Source organism: Strigops habroptila, chromosome 5, assembly GCF_004027225.2.
Source record: "Strigops habroptila isolate Jane chromosome 5, bStrHab1.2.pri, whole genome shotgun sequence".
NCBI lineage: Eukaryota > Metazoa > Chordata > Aves > Psittaciformes > Psittacidae > Strigops > Strigops habroptila.
Window position 1 is genome coordinate 19,534,515 of NC_044281.2, and position 14,064 is coordinate 19,548,578.

At 35.9% G+C, this 14,064-nt stretch overlaps 1 protein-coding gene across 5 annotated transcripts in view; it reads left to right on the forward strand.

Moving 5' to 3' along the window:
• Positions 1-14,064, forward strand: part of LOC115609032 (neurabin-1-like) — a 43,123-nt gene that overhangs the window by 26,362 nt on the left and 2,697 nt on the right. For 2 of the 5 annotated variants that reach the window (XM_030488681.1, XM_030488680.1), the window contains exons 14-18: positions 1,126-1,213; positions 2,322-2,393; positions 2,963-3,158; positions 8,787-8,903; positions 13,639-13,827. In XM_030488681.1, the coding sequence (XP_030344541.1) occupies positions 1,126-1,213; positions 2,322-2,393; positions 2,963-3,158; positions 8,787-8,903; positions 13,639-13,827 (662 nt within the window). The remainder of the gene's footprint in view (positions 1-1,125; positions 1,214-2,321; positions 2,394-2,962; positions 3,159-8,786; positions 8,904-13,638; positions 13,828-14,064) is intronic. The other 3 variants (XM_030488682.1, XM_030488683.1, XM_030488684.1) reach the window with 3 other exon arrangements.

Genomic DNA, 14,064 nt, shown 5'->3' on the forward strand with positions numbered 1-14,064 from the left:
TTTATTGGATGGTTAACTAATTAGATAAAGTTCTGATATTGATCAGAAACTACTGATCAGATGTGAAAAGGGGGGGAGTGGAGGGGAGAGGAACACCACCTCCACCACCACCCCCCGACTGTCCAGCATGTAAAATTTGAGGTAACCATTTATGTGTTTCAGGAAAGATTATTAATTGATGGGGTGATGGGTGATGATAGTTGTTGCCCTCAGCTTTGTGTAGTGAACATGATTTTTGTTTTTTCTGATCCTTGAAGGCATGTGTGTACATTACTTCATGTCAGTTGTAATCTTGAAGACAGAGCTTAAAAACCTACTTTGTCTCACAAAAAGCAGGCTTTATCTCTTTCATAGGCAGCTTAGTTATGCAACAGCCTTGGAGGACCTTCAAAGTTCCAATTATTTCTTCAGAATAGTCACATTTTGTATACTGTTTCCAAGAAACTCCATTTGTTAGGATCTGTCTGCTCTCCAGGTACTGGCTATCATGTTGGTTTGGCACATTTTCTGGAGCTAGCAGCTTGCATTCTGCTAGCCCATGTTCCAATTAGCTAGCTGGACTAGCTGCTGAACCCGGAAAATGCAAAATGAACATCTTATAATATTTTAAAGCATAGTAAAGGACGGTTAAATGCTGTATTTGCTCAACTGTTCCTTTAAAACTGAGTTTCTTTAAAGCATTTTATTTATACTGGTTATCTAGTTGGTGTATTTTAAGGTTGACATTTTGCAAAAGAAAGAGGTATTTTTTCATAAACCTATCTTAAACTACGCTTTGTTTATAATTCACTGAAGCAAAATGCTGTGGTACGTTTTATCTTTCTGTAGGCAGCATAGAATTACTGTTTATCAAAAGTAATGGTTTTGATCAGTCATAAGCAACTGTTGTGTTGCCATTTTTCAGTGGTACAGCACAGCCAGAATGATGGGAAGATGCCATAGAGAACAACTTATGTTGATATGGCTGTAGTATTTTCAGCTAGTATCTGTATGTGTCAATGTGAATTATAAGTTACTCATATTTTAGTATCTTATTTACTTATTTACTTACAATACTTCAGAATTACTTGAAACTTGCAAGTATTTTTAGAATAACATTTTTATTTTTCACCCCACTATGAAAAGCAGAAGAAAAGAAGAATGAAGATAGGACAGTAGAAACAAATGAAGGAACATCATCAGGGAAGTCCAAAAGGAGATTTCCAGATTTTGGGTGAGACTTTTCTTGTGTTCATTTGGACATAAATGGATAAAGGGGTTTCAGTGTTACTTTTGGAAAGTATCATGTTCTCTTAATTAAAAAAATAAAGAAATGTTGAGGACATTTATTAATGCTGCTTCATAGCTACACCACTGGACAGAGTCTTTTGATCTGGAATTTGTAATGTTGCATTTGTGTTTCCACCACATTTTTATTTCTATTTATCTGTACTATTTTCCCTCAGAGAATTTCTTGGGGTTCTTCGGTTTTTATCTGAATACAAATTGCTCTATGAATTAAATTGCAAATCCATGTGTAGTTTTATGCCAAAATATTGTTGGAGCCTATAGACTCTGATGTTATGTCCTGCTGGCATTACACTATAAAATAGATACCTGTCTTGCCTTAATTGCTTTACAGTAGAGGTGTCGTTACATAGGGTTTGGCTATAGTAGCTGTTTATGTTGCCTGGAGGTGAGCAATAGTGATGAGTGGATTTCTGAATTTCATTGAGAAGAGGAAACTGTGAACAGGGGTAAAAAAAGTGCAAGCTGCATATTATCTGGAAATGTGGTGTGGTAACTAAACTCTGGGGATTTGTGAGAAGAGTTGCTACATTTTGCAATAAGCCTTGCTCCTTTGGAGCCAGGTATAAAGCTTGTTGAAGCCAGCTAATGTTGAAGACTCAAACTGGTACTGCAACAAATAAATTATATACCATAAAAATGATAACATATTTCATACACAGATAATGTAGTTAGTGACTTAGTTCAAGTCACTCTGCATTGCATAGGAACATTTATCTAGCAGTAATACTGTGCTCTTACTTTTGGTTGTATCCACTGTATGTTTCATTTCTTTGGGCATTTTCCTTGTTTATTTTGATTACATGTGGTCCTTGAAAGGTAGTTGCATAATGCTGTCATGGTTCTAAGAAAAAGTACTGTCATGGATATTTTATTTAATTACATGCCTAATCTGCAAATCATGCTTTGTATAACAACATAAATGTGGCTTTTTGTAACAGTTGGAACCAATGTAGAAACTAGCTTGCTGATTAAAAAAAGTCGCGCTGTGTAAATGTAAACGCTTTATGAAAATTGTGTTCTTTTCACTTCAGTGGATTACGGAAATCTGGGGGCAAGGGCAAGAAACACGAAAAGGAAAACCTAAGAGGTTCTCTGGATAGCAGGTAGTTGTTTTGTTTGTTTAGTACATACATGCTGTGTTCCTAAAATTTTTAACTAAGAATCTCTTTTAAAACTATCATTACTGTTTGATCTTAAAGTACATTCAAGTATAACAGTGGTAAAATACGATGATTGGTAAGATGATGTGAACATGAGCTTAATCTCAGGAAAAAAGAAAAATACATAGAATAGTATAGAGGAAACAGTACAGCATGGTTACGTTTTAAAGTGGCTCATAAGATTAACATATTGTAGCCTGTCTTAAATATAAAAACTGTATCTTGCTTAGGAAGATGAATGTTGAGTAAGTTAAATTAGCAAATTATTTAAAATTGTTAAATTGTTATGCGGAATAACTGCAAAAACACTTAAATTATTGTTGTTCAATAATTCACATTATTTTGGATGGTTATTTAAAGGCAAGTATCAATTTTCATTGTAAATATCAATTGTGCTATGAAAAGGATAAAACTTAGTGGTGTGTGTTTCAAGTTTGTTGTTTTATTGTGTGTGGGTTGTGTGTTTGGGGACAGCATGTTTGTTTAAACACAATTTAATCTACTTATTTCAGAGGTTCCCGGGAACTGTTGGATGACTCTGGCAACAATCTGTCTGCATCTGATTCAGATTCCCCTGTTCCTACTTGCATGCCTTTCTCTTGGTTTGGAGACAGCCACAAAGAGCCCCAGATTTCTAGTAGCAGCTCGCATGTTGCTCAGAGTGGGCAGGACAGTTGTGAACATGGTCAAGAGAGGAGTAGAAGCAAGGTAAAGATGACTAATTTGTGCTTTGAATGTTCGAGCATTGCATCTTGTTAAAGTAAAAATATCAGTCCTTAGTATGTGGAAGCTTGATGACTTATCGTTGACCGCATCACCTCTTACAAACATTGATGCAGAAGTCTGGGACTTCATAGTCCTCGCAAGCAGAAACTGTGTGAGTGTTCCTATTCCCTCCTGTTCAGTTGAAGCATCAGTGGAGGCTATTCAGGCTGAAATAGCATCTAAGAAAAAGTCACAGGGTATGTTATTTCACTGGTTTATAATGCTAAAGGTAACGCTAGCTTTAGGACAGCATAATTTTAAAAGCCAAATATGTTTCCCTGTCTGATATAGTCTAATACTTGGAGGAAGTGTACATAAATAGAGGTCAGCTTCCAAGGCAGTTTGCCAACCACCTCTTACCATAACTGATATGTAGGGGTGGAGTGCCAAACAGGTGAATGAAGATAGCATCCTGGTTTTCATTAACGAATTTAGTATTGGAAGATAAGAGATGTATCTTCTAGGAAACTGCTTCTGAGTAATGGATAGCCTTCTAATAATTTAAAGCCTTTTAACCAAATCTTAAGAGGGAGACTACACAGTTCAGTCTATAATCATAAAGTTACCATTTTCACAGTTCAAACTATTGGAAAGTAATGGCTGTAAAAAGTAAGAAGTGTAGTGTGTGCTGTCTAAATAGTTTGTTAAAACCTATTTCAGTGTAAGACTGTTACTAACAATCTTATTAACTTACCTCCATTCTTGTTTCCTTTGGATTTTGTCAAATTCAAAATTATAGCTGTTTGAGTAACTTCATAAGCCAGGTTTGTTCTTGAGTTTCACACTTTTTCTTCACTTTGGTTGTCTAAAATACCCTTTCACTTTTTCCTTTTTCTCTGTGCTGTTAAAGAGAATAAGTCACAAGTCTAGAAGAGAAGCTTTCCGGGTTGTAGTTCATGAAGTCACCGACAATTTGCAAAGGCAATTTGTTAAATTACGTTTTCTTTTCTTAGTGTGAATTTACAGTCCCTGTGATAGGAGTAAGCTGTCTGCACACACAGTTGGTAAAGTGGTTTTAGAACCACTTACCATAGCACAGGAACTTAAGAAGAGTAGGAACTTTTTAATATCTGAAGTAGACTAAGACTTTACAGAATACTGTCCAGTATGTGTCAGTCTTGTGTATTTACAGCTGCTGTGTTGGTTACTTCTTTTGAAGCATGCAGTGGCCAAAAGATATTTCTGTAAATAACCTGAGGGTCTTGGGAGTGCAAGATCCATGTTGAAGGAGATATGCATACACTTTGGTACAATTTTTGGTTAAATAGGAGCGCATGACCGATCTCTTAATAGGCTGTAGCAAAGTTATCAAGAGGTGCTTTCCGTGTAGATAAACATTCAGTGGTTTAGCTTTCAAAGTCTTTGGTTCAGAAGAACCCATTCATCCCCTCTTCATTCATCCTTTCTGTCTGATTCAAATAATTTTTCTGAGCATAGTAGAAGTCCCACTGTTGCATTTCTACTATAAGCACACGTAATGTGCTTAAGCACCCATTAATGATGTTTGTATAGATGCTTTTCTTGGCAATCAAAAAGGTATAGATCTTACCAGATTGGGTGCTCTCTTCCTTTCCACGTTGCCTTGAAATAGTAGCCTTTTCTTCTCGTTGTGTATTTAAGTTGATTATCACTTTAACCTTCCAGCTGATTTCTTGCCTACTGGTTTTTTTTGTTTCCTTCTCATGCTCCAGTATGTAATTGCAGTTTACTGCTCTCTTCCTTAGTGCCAGTTGCAAACCAACAGCTGGAAGAATGTATAAGTCTTCAACTATCTTCTTGCTTTATAAAATAGTAGAAAGCTGAAGAGATTCTCATACATTAATTAATCCTAAAATCATACTTAGGCTTTCCAAAGTCAGGCTGGTTTTACTTTGCAACATTTGGGGTCTTTTATAAAGACAGCAGTGAGACAGTAGCTACTGTTTGGAATGACTAATCTTTGCAGATCTTAACCTGCAGTTGATCAATAAGTTTGCACTACAACAACAAGGCTTTGGCTGGTAAACCTCACTATGAAAATACATTAAAACCGAAAAAGAACTGTGCTTGACCACTCAGCAGTGAGTCTTGTTACTAAAAGAACATAACAGGGACAAAATCATCTTCCCAGAATTTAAAGAAAGAATACTCCTTTTTGTTGACTTTAACTCCGTAATATTTATTGCTTTTATGTCTGTAGTATCCCATATGATCAGGTGAAAATCTTTATAAAGAGCAGGTAAAAGTAGAAGCCCTAACTTAAGAACTTTGTCATGTAAAAATCTCTAACTTTTGTACCGAGTCTTTTGCATTGTCTATAATTTCTATAGTTGAGTTTTAATAATGATGGTGTAAGGAATTAAGTTAAATTTAAACTGTGTTCTGTTTCTGTAAAATTTGCCTTTTAAAATTATGATACCTAGAAGGATTTTGTTTTCTTAAAATGATTCTGAAGTTAGTCTTAAACTTTCAATTTGGCAAATTAATGAATCAACTTCTTGTTCCGTGTAAAAGCTGAAAAAACAAGAACTAAAATTTTGTGATCTGAGTCTTTGCAGACTGTTCAGCCTTATGAGATTTCTAAATTACACAGCTCATAAATTAGTCCCTTTAAATAATCTACCCCTTGATTTAGTCCCGTTGCTACAATGCAAACACATACATACTGCTCATATTTAGCTGCATGCAGTGTTTAATTTTAGCTGCAAGGAAGAGCACTGTGGTGTAAACTATTGATATCCTAGTACCTCAACACTTAGGAAGCATACCTATAAAATCTCTTCTATCCAAATTCTAGAATAAAAAATCTTTGCAACTGGCTCTCAATCCTTAAAGCTACTACTTCTTTAAACCAAATAGGAGCAGGGGGAGGAGAAAACGTTACAACTGGTGCTGACATGCTTTACTTTTGGTTGTGTTTTCTTCATATTTTTTCTAAGGTCTCTTTAAATATTTTTCTCTAATATCATCCTGTCTTTTTTTTCTTTTTTTTTTTTTTTTTTGGTACAGCTTTGTTTCTGAACTGCTCTTGATTGCTCTGCAAAAGTAGAAGGAGTGAACTGAGGGCGGCTAAAAGAAAAGCTCCTAAATAGGTTTTCATTTGGGGTTGAAATTAATTTGAGAATAGGTTGATGGACAAAGTATTCTGTTGTTGTTTCTGATAATACCTTTTACATCTAAAAGACTGAAGAAGTCCCTAAAATATAATGTAATTTATAAAATAATCTACATGGTAATTAGAACTTCATTTTTCACTTACGTACAGTACCACCTTATGAAAGGCAGCAGGAAAACTCAAGCTGTGCTTTGGGTTGGGGTGTTTCTTGTTTGTTGGTTCAGTTGCGGTGGATTTTTCCTTGGGTATTGTTTTGTTTTGTTTCTTTGGGTTTTTTTGTTTTGTGGTTTTGGTTTGGTTTTGGTTTTTTGTTAAGACTGGAAATGCGTAGCAGTAATTTAGGGGAAAAAGGGAGTGCAAAGATCAAGTATCCGCCCTAAAGCCAAGCCCAGAAGAATTTAGAAAATTTAGAGTTGAGCTTAAGCTGAAATCAGAACAAATACAGAAGTACTCAGTGAAGACAACTGCAAAAACGTAGTTCTATTATAGGAGCGTAAGTTACTGAAGAAAAATGTCTGTAACATCAGTTTAATTTAGGATCTCAGATTATTTATGCATATAGGGATACAGTATGACATCCTTACAAAGTATAGTTACTTGATTAGACAGAGAAAATTATGGTAAATAATTGCTTACTGTTTGTAGGCATCAAAGGGTAGTGCTGAGAAATAAATTTTAGAAAGGCAAAAGTAGGAGGCATGCTTTTGACAGAGTTATTTTTCACTCACTAAACAAAAATAATGTAGAGGTCAGGATGTGAGTTGGAAATGGAGGTAATTAAACTAGAAAAAATGCTGTGAAACATATACATTGGTATTCTTTAGCAGGATTTTCTTACCAAGCTTGCTGTGAAGTTTTCACGTGTAGCATCTGGGAGGTTTTTGTAGTCTTCAGCTTGGGTCATAGGCTGCTCAGTTAACCTGCCCGAAGTTGTACATGTAGTGGCTGTTGGATAAATTTGAACCTAGATCCTGCTGGTTTTAGATGCAAAGGCAGGCATACAGATCCAAAAGCTTCATTTAAACACAAACTAAGTATAATAACTAAATGTAAACAGTAAATGCTATGAAGATTTCAATATGATAGTTCTTACATTAGTCATATGTCTAACCTGAACTTTAATTTGTTAGTTTTTAAAAAAATATAATAGTAATTTATTAAAAGAATAAATTTTTCAAAATCTTTCATTTCAGAAGAGTTTTCTATTTTGAAAATAATCTGTTCAGGCTGTCAAACTGCATAATTACTGTAGATTTAAACCATTTTTTGTAAAGACATCCAAGTAATTGTTTAATTTCTAAAATGTTCAGCTTTGTCATACTGTTTTTACACTATTTGGTATTTTAGCTATGAAGATTTTACATAGCTTGATACAGTCCATTTATTATAAAAAAATTTTCTAAAGATATTTTACATCTATGTGGTATTTTTTATATTAAGGTAATTTTCAGATTACATGATTCTGTGCCTCAACTGCAGCCACCTCAAAACTGAATCATAGAATACTTTGGGTTGGAAAGGTAAAGGTCATCTAGTCCAACGCCCTGCAGTGAGCAGGGACATCTTCAACCAAATCAGGCTGCCAAGAGCCCTGTCCAACCTGGCATTTAATCTTGCCAGAGATGGGGCATCTACCACTTCTATAGGCAACCTGTTCCAGTGCTTCACCACCTTCATCAAAGCTGTTAAAATGAACAGCAATGCAATACAACATCTTAAATCAGAATTTAAAGTTCTGGAAAGCTTGTCCTTAGGCAAGCTCTGTATTCTCTCTTCATGAACTAATTTGAACCCTGGTCTGCAGGCTGCTGAAAGCTCCTTGCTATTCCAAATCTCAGTGTATGTTAGGGAAAGACAGACTATTCGTTTCACTGCTGACTGCAGTGGTTTGATAATGGGCAACTACGAAGTCTAAACCTAGTTCTTGTTTTCAGAAACTTTGGAATTTATGGGGGCACTTCTGTGCCATGAGAATCTTAATGACAATAAACAATTAGGACTGATCTTTATCTCACCAACAGAACAGCACCTTCTGAAGCACATTCATAGTATTTGTGTAGATTTCAGTGGAATACAAATTCAGTATGAATCATTCCACCCAATTGCTTCTCCTTGAGTGTGGTATGCCTGCTGAAAAAGTAACTGCATGTATTTCCTTGTGTATTAAATGCCATTTCAGGTTATGACCGATTCTCCACACAAGGGTGCTCTTATTGGGGATATTGCTTTAAATCTGTTGCTATGGTTTTGAATTCATAAATTTAACAAAAACAAGTCAGATGCTTGATGTAGTGAGTGCATGTCATATGTAATCTAAAGATAACTAAATTGTAGTTTGGTTTGGGATTTTTTTTTTTGTTTTTGGTTTTTTTTGGTTTTTTTTTTTTTTAACAAAAGTCAAAATTACTAGAATGTCACCTTATGACTTGCTTTTCCAAAGAGTGAGTTAATAAAACATTATTTCCACTTGTTTGCAGAGTAGAGTTGTCATAGATGACACATACCATAGCAAGCCAAGTTGTGAACTTTCAGGGTTAGTGACAGAACCAAATCTGTCAGGTCGTTCACACACTTTAACCTTCTCTTCAAATGAGGTGAGTTTCAAAGTGTGTATATGTGTGTTGTTGATGTTGTTGTTCACACTACAGCATGTTTAATAGAGACAGATGTGTGTAATGTGACACTAGATGGCTGTTTCCATATTTGAATGTTGAGAACACTGTAAAGAATCATGAGTTGTTACTGAACTAAGGATACTGACTAGTAGATGCCTTATCAGCCTTTTGTATTCTGATCCTAGTTATAGCATAGCAGTTGGAATGAACTCTTTCTGATTAAATTGCAGTTTTTAATTTTAAATATAACACCTTTCTGTTCCACTGATTTAAAGCAACTTCCTGGGTGAATGAAAACTGCAGTGTTTTTGACCTTGCCTTCACATCTGTGCAGGTTTGTTTTGCCATAAAATTTCATCTACATAAAAACAAACAAAAGGAAAAAGAAAAAGGAAATAAAAAAGGCAGACTATAAGGGTTCTGATATGTAAGTAGGAACTAAGATACCTGAAAGTCAGTGTTCGTTACCCTGGAGAAAGTAGCTCCTTTGGCTACAGCTGAAACCTAAAGTCTATGCTTTGGTAACATTCTGAGATATTGTTTCATGCAATGTTGGACTCGGGCGTTTTTATAGATTAAATCCGTTATAGCCTAGGAGGAGTCATTAAAAGCTGAAGTCATCTTCCAGAAATGAGTTGGAGGGCTTGCCAAACTAGTAGTGATAATGTTTGAAGAAAAAATTAAATAGTGATTCATGAATGTGGGGGTTTGTTATTTACTGTCTTAAACCCGGCTTCGGTGAAAATCGTAAAGTATTCCAGTAATATCTAGGAAGTCAGAACAGTCTTACAAAAAATGTTATAAATATGAAATCCTAACATAAAATCTGGGGTGTCAAAAATCATTTAACTGATTTACAGGTTTCAGTAGTGGATTGGTATTATCAGAGATGACTGTCATAGATATTAACTGGAGTTCCTCTGGTTTCCTTAAATCTACCATTGCAAGTACTCCCTGCAGTTTCTTGAACAGAATGGTTCATGAATGGAATATGTGTTTCTAAAACTTTCAAGCAGCAGAAATCATTAAGATTTTAACAAAGCTAAATATCTTCTTGACTGCTGTTCTTTGATCAGTGTTACAACTTTCTAATTCTAAAAGTCAAACAAAAGTTGTCTATCATTAATTGTGCACATGTAAAGTGGTGATTTAAGCCTGTTTTGTTATAGATTAGTCAGATTCTAGTGTTCTCTCTAGTTCATGTTGCTTACGCATATGACAAGTGAAAGTTGTTTGTACCTTTTCAGTAATTATATTGATTATAGGGTCTGTTCTGAGGTTAATGATAAGTATCTCTGAGCTGATTTTTCTTTTGGAAAGCAGTATGTGTGCAGAAAAATAGTTCTGTTCTTGTGGTTTCTTAATTAGTAGTGCAGTACCTGAGGTCTAGGAAAAAATAAGTAAGCAATTATAGCAATCCTTAACTTAGACTCTTCACAAGTAGAATTTTCTACCTGGTGCTTGTTGTTTGATGGATATTTACAAACCCGTCCAGGGATCACGCTAGCCCACATAACCCCTGCTTTCAGAGGAGTAGGCTATAGCAGTCTGCCCGGCAAATCCTAGAAAGACACCTCCACTCACAGCTGGTTAGCAGGCTAGCTGGTTAACCCTCCTTGAATCTGTTAAATGATGTGATGGCATTGGTGTGTTCTTGGGTTTTGTATTTTTATCTTTAGAGTCTTCAGTATTTCTGCATTTGCTTTCTGAATCATCTGCATTTTTATGCAGCAGCACATGGTTTTCTCATGTTTCCATGCCTTATAAGTAGTTTTAGTTCTGCTTTCTGAATTTGCAGCTGATCTTTTGTGTGTGTATGGTGGCTGTTTTGTGGACTGTAACTCTGATGTACACCCACCTTGGGACAGTCCTTCTGTCTCTGGAAGAACAGTAAGGGATTGGGAAAAAATGATGTAGATGTGTTATTTAATGGCCAATAAGAATTACTCGAAAAATCAGTATTCTTCACCTTTTTCTTCCACACTTTCCACTTTCCTATTCATATTCTGGGGGGAAAAAAAAAAAAAAACAGTTTCAGGTGTGCTTTTCTTTTTTCCCAGTAGTGAAAAATTCAAATTACACAGGATTACATATCCTCTTGTTCAGTTCTGTGAGTTGAAGTCCAAATGTTTCAACACTGATTCAGTTTTTGGTACAACTTCTGGTTTTAGAGTTGTGTCTTTATGAATATGAAGTAGGAGGAGTTTGTTAGCAACTGATAATGCTGAAAGCATAGACTGGAATTAGTAGCTCAGTCTGAAGGTCTTCTGTTAGCTGCTCTAATCCATGCTGCTTGGAGGAACTGGTGCAGAGTCTCCCCAAGATTCTGTTGGGAGACTGCATTCCCTTGGTGAAGTGAATGAATCTGGGCCTCTTTGGCAGGAGTACACCTTGTTCAAATACTTACACTCTGAAACTACAAAACTTGTTGCATGGCTAGCACAGATGAAATAAAACTTGTGAGTGAGTTCCAACCTGAATACAACGTTTTACACATTTTGCAGTGTAAAGGAGATGTCTATAGAGAGATGTATACACAGACACACACCACCCCCATAAAGGGTAATAGTAGATACATATAAAAAATATGTATGTGGCAATATATATTTTAGTATTTCTGGCTGCTGATAGACCAGCCACAACTCTTGAGACACAGGTCAAACTCGAAATGTAAAAAGTTTCCCCTTTTTTCTGTATTATCCGTGAATACTTGCTAGTGCAAGGCAAAATTAAGCTACCAATACATATTTTCTATTATAATGTCAGATTGAGGAGTACTCTTATCTAAAATGTTTTAAAATAGACTGGCATTTTGAAATTCCTTTAGTAATCTAAGCAGTGAATTTTCCTCTGAAGAAGCATCCAGGGATGCTTCTAGAACCATCAAGCTAGAGCATCTGTAGCTTGATAGCTTGCATAGAAAACTCACTGTGCCCCAGTTGTCTTGGTACAGATGCTGTACAGAACACTTCAAGCAAAACCTCTTCTAAAGCCCTTTGTGGCTGTTTTATGAAAATTACTCCTTCTGCACATCAGGAAGGTGGATGTGTTCACACTTCTTACATCTAAATAAGCATTTTAATGTGGATTAGGAGTTCATTTTTGAAGTAAATCTCCTGGTAGTCCCATCTTTCCTTAATTTGATTTATCTTGGAATCAAATAAGATGTGCTCCAAGTGTGCCTGGTGCATTCCAGCTGCTAGTGGCCATTGAGTCTGTGTGACCAGACTAGAGCTATTTACAAGGGAAAAATCTGTCAAAATGCTTGTAGTAGGTATTTTAGGACATCAGCACAAACTCTTCTGCTCTACAAACTTGTTCATACTTAACTGCGCTACTTCCTAATGTAACCACTGTCCTTTTGTTTCACAGACCAAGGAAAGCAGTTTCTAATTAGATGTAGTCCTCTGATACAGCAGAAATTTAAAATTGTATTTGTTTCACCCCAGGTGTATGTTCTATGTTGTGTTCTCAGATACAGTTTATCATGGCATGTCCCCATGATAAACTGTATCTGACAATACAGTTTATCATGGGGACATGATAAACTGTATTGCTATCTTTCACTTGCAATCACCAGAATTATTTTGTTACATTGAATCAACTCTCCCAAATTTTCCATTAAGGGAGTTGTCACTTGAGAGATCTCTCCTGTTGGAAGCTGTAGTTGTTCTCCTGAAACTTTAACAGGGTCCTGTCACAAATCCATCACTAGGAAGATGCTTATTTCTGTGTTTTCTGTTTACAAATGACATGCGTAAGGCTCGCTGGAAAAAGTGGGCATGCTTTCTGCTGTTTTGCAAATGTCTTTGATATATAGTGGAAGCTGCCTACAAGTGGAGCAGTCTGCAAGTCTAATGCAGCCTGTACTCAATCGTGAGCTACTGAAAGATCATTTTGGATAGTTAATAAAACTTCAGGTAACTCTGATGTTACTGATTTAACTGTCACACCTGGAATTTCTTCTGTACAGACACTGAGCTGTGTTTTATGTAGCTTTTCTTTTGTGACTAAGTCATAGAGTGCTTCAGGATGAACAGCAGTACCTTTTTCCCCTCAGAAGCCAACTGAAATTGAAGCAGGGAGCTTCAAAAGCATCATGCACTGGCAAAGCGTACTTTCAGTGGAAGGCCACAAGCTCTTACGTTTCTGAAATGGTCTTCTACTAGACAGACCCTTTAAAATGTTGATGTGATGGCATTAGATGAAAGAATACACAGTCCTCTCACTTTGGAAATGTACCAAATTTAGTAAAACTGTACCTGGAACAGTCACCAGATTTACTAACTGTTAGAGTTGCTTTTGTTCTGGATTTCCTTCACTTAACGTTAATCAGTAATACAGTTGAAGTGTTACTTGATTCTCTTTGGTGCTGTGTAAGGCAGTATATAACATTAGGATTGAGCTATCTTAACCAACTAACTGAGGGACCTTCTTCAATGTTAGAATGCATCAAATTTAAGCTAATGCTTTGCTATATAATTTCTTAGAGAAAACCATTTATGTTCTTTATTTCTGACTTAGTTTGTGTTGAATGTTGTGTCTTTCTGTTTATAGCATCCTAGGCAAACTGACTGTAAGCTGTGATCTCAAGAACTTTTGGCACTAGAGTATGTTTGAATGTGTGTTTTGTTAATCAAACTCAGTTGGCACCTGGAATTCAACATATAGTCAAGTAAAACATTGCTTATGGTGATTTTTCTTGATTGGTTAGGCATTAGATGATGAATTTACAACAACAGGAAAGCAAAATCAGTGGCACAGTAGACCTATTTCTGAATGGACCACCCAGCAAGTATGCCACTGGTTAATGGGAATGAACATGGAGCAGTATATTACAGAGTTCACAGCTATGAACATAGACGGACAGCAGTTAATGCAGCTCGACAGTGAGAAGTTAAAGGTATGTGAATATCCCAGGATAGATTTTTAACTGTGTAAATTTCACTACTTATTCAGACATATTTTCCCATTTTCATGGCTTTTTAAGGGCTAGAATTTTGCTTTTTAAATACTTGGAGACTGTACAGTTAGGTGAGAATTTAGTAACTGATTGTACAATTAAAGACAAGCCTTTTTTAGCCATTTTTCAGAAAAATACATAGTATTTCTTCCTTGTTTGTATCTTGAGGAAATCAAA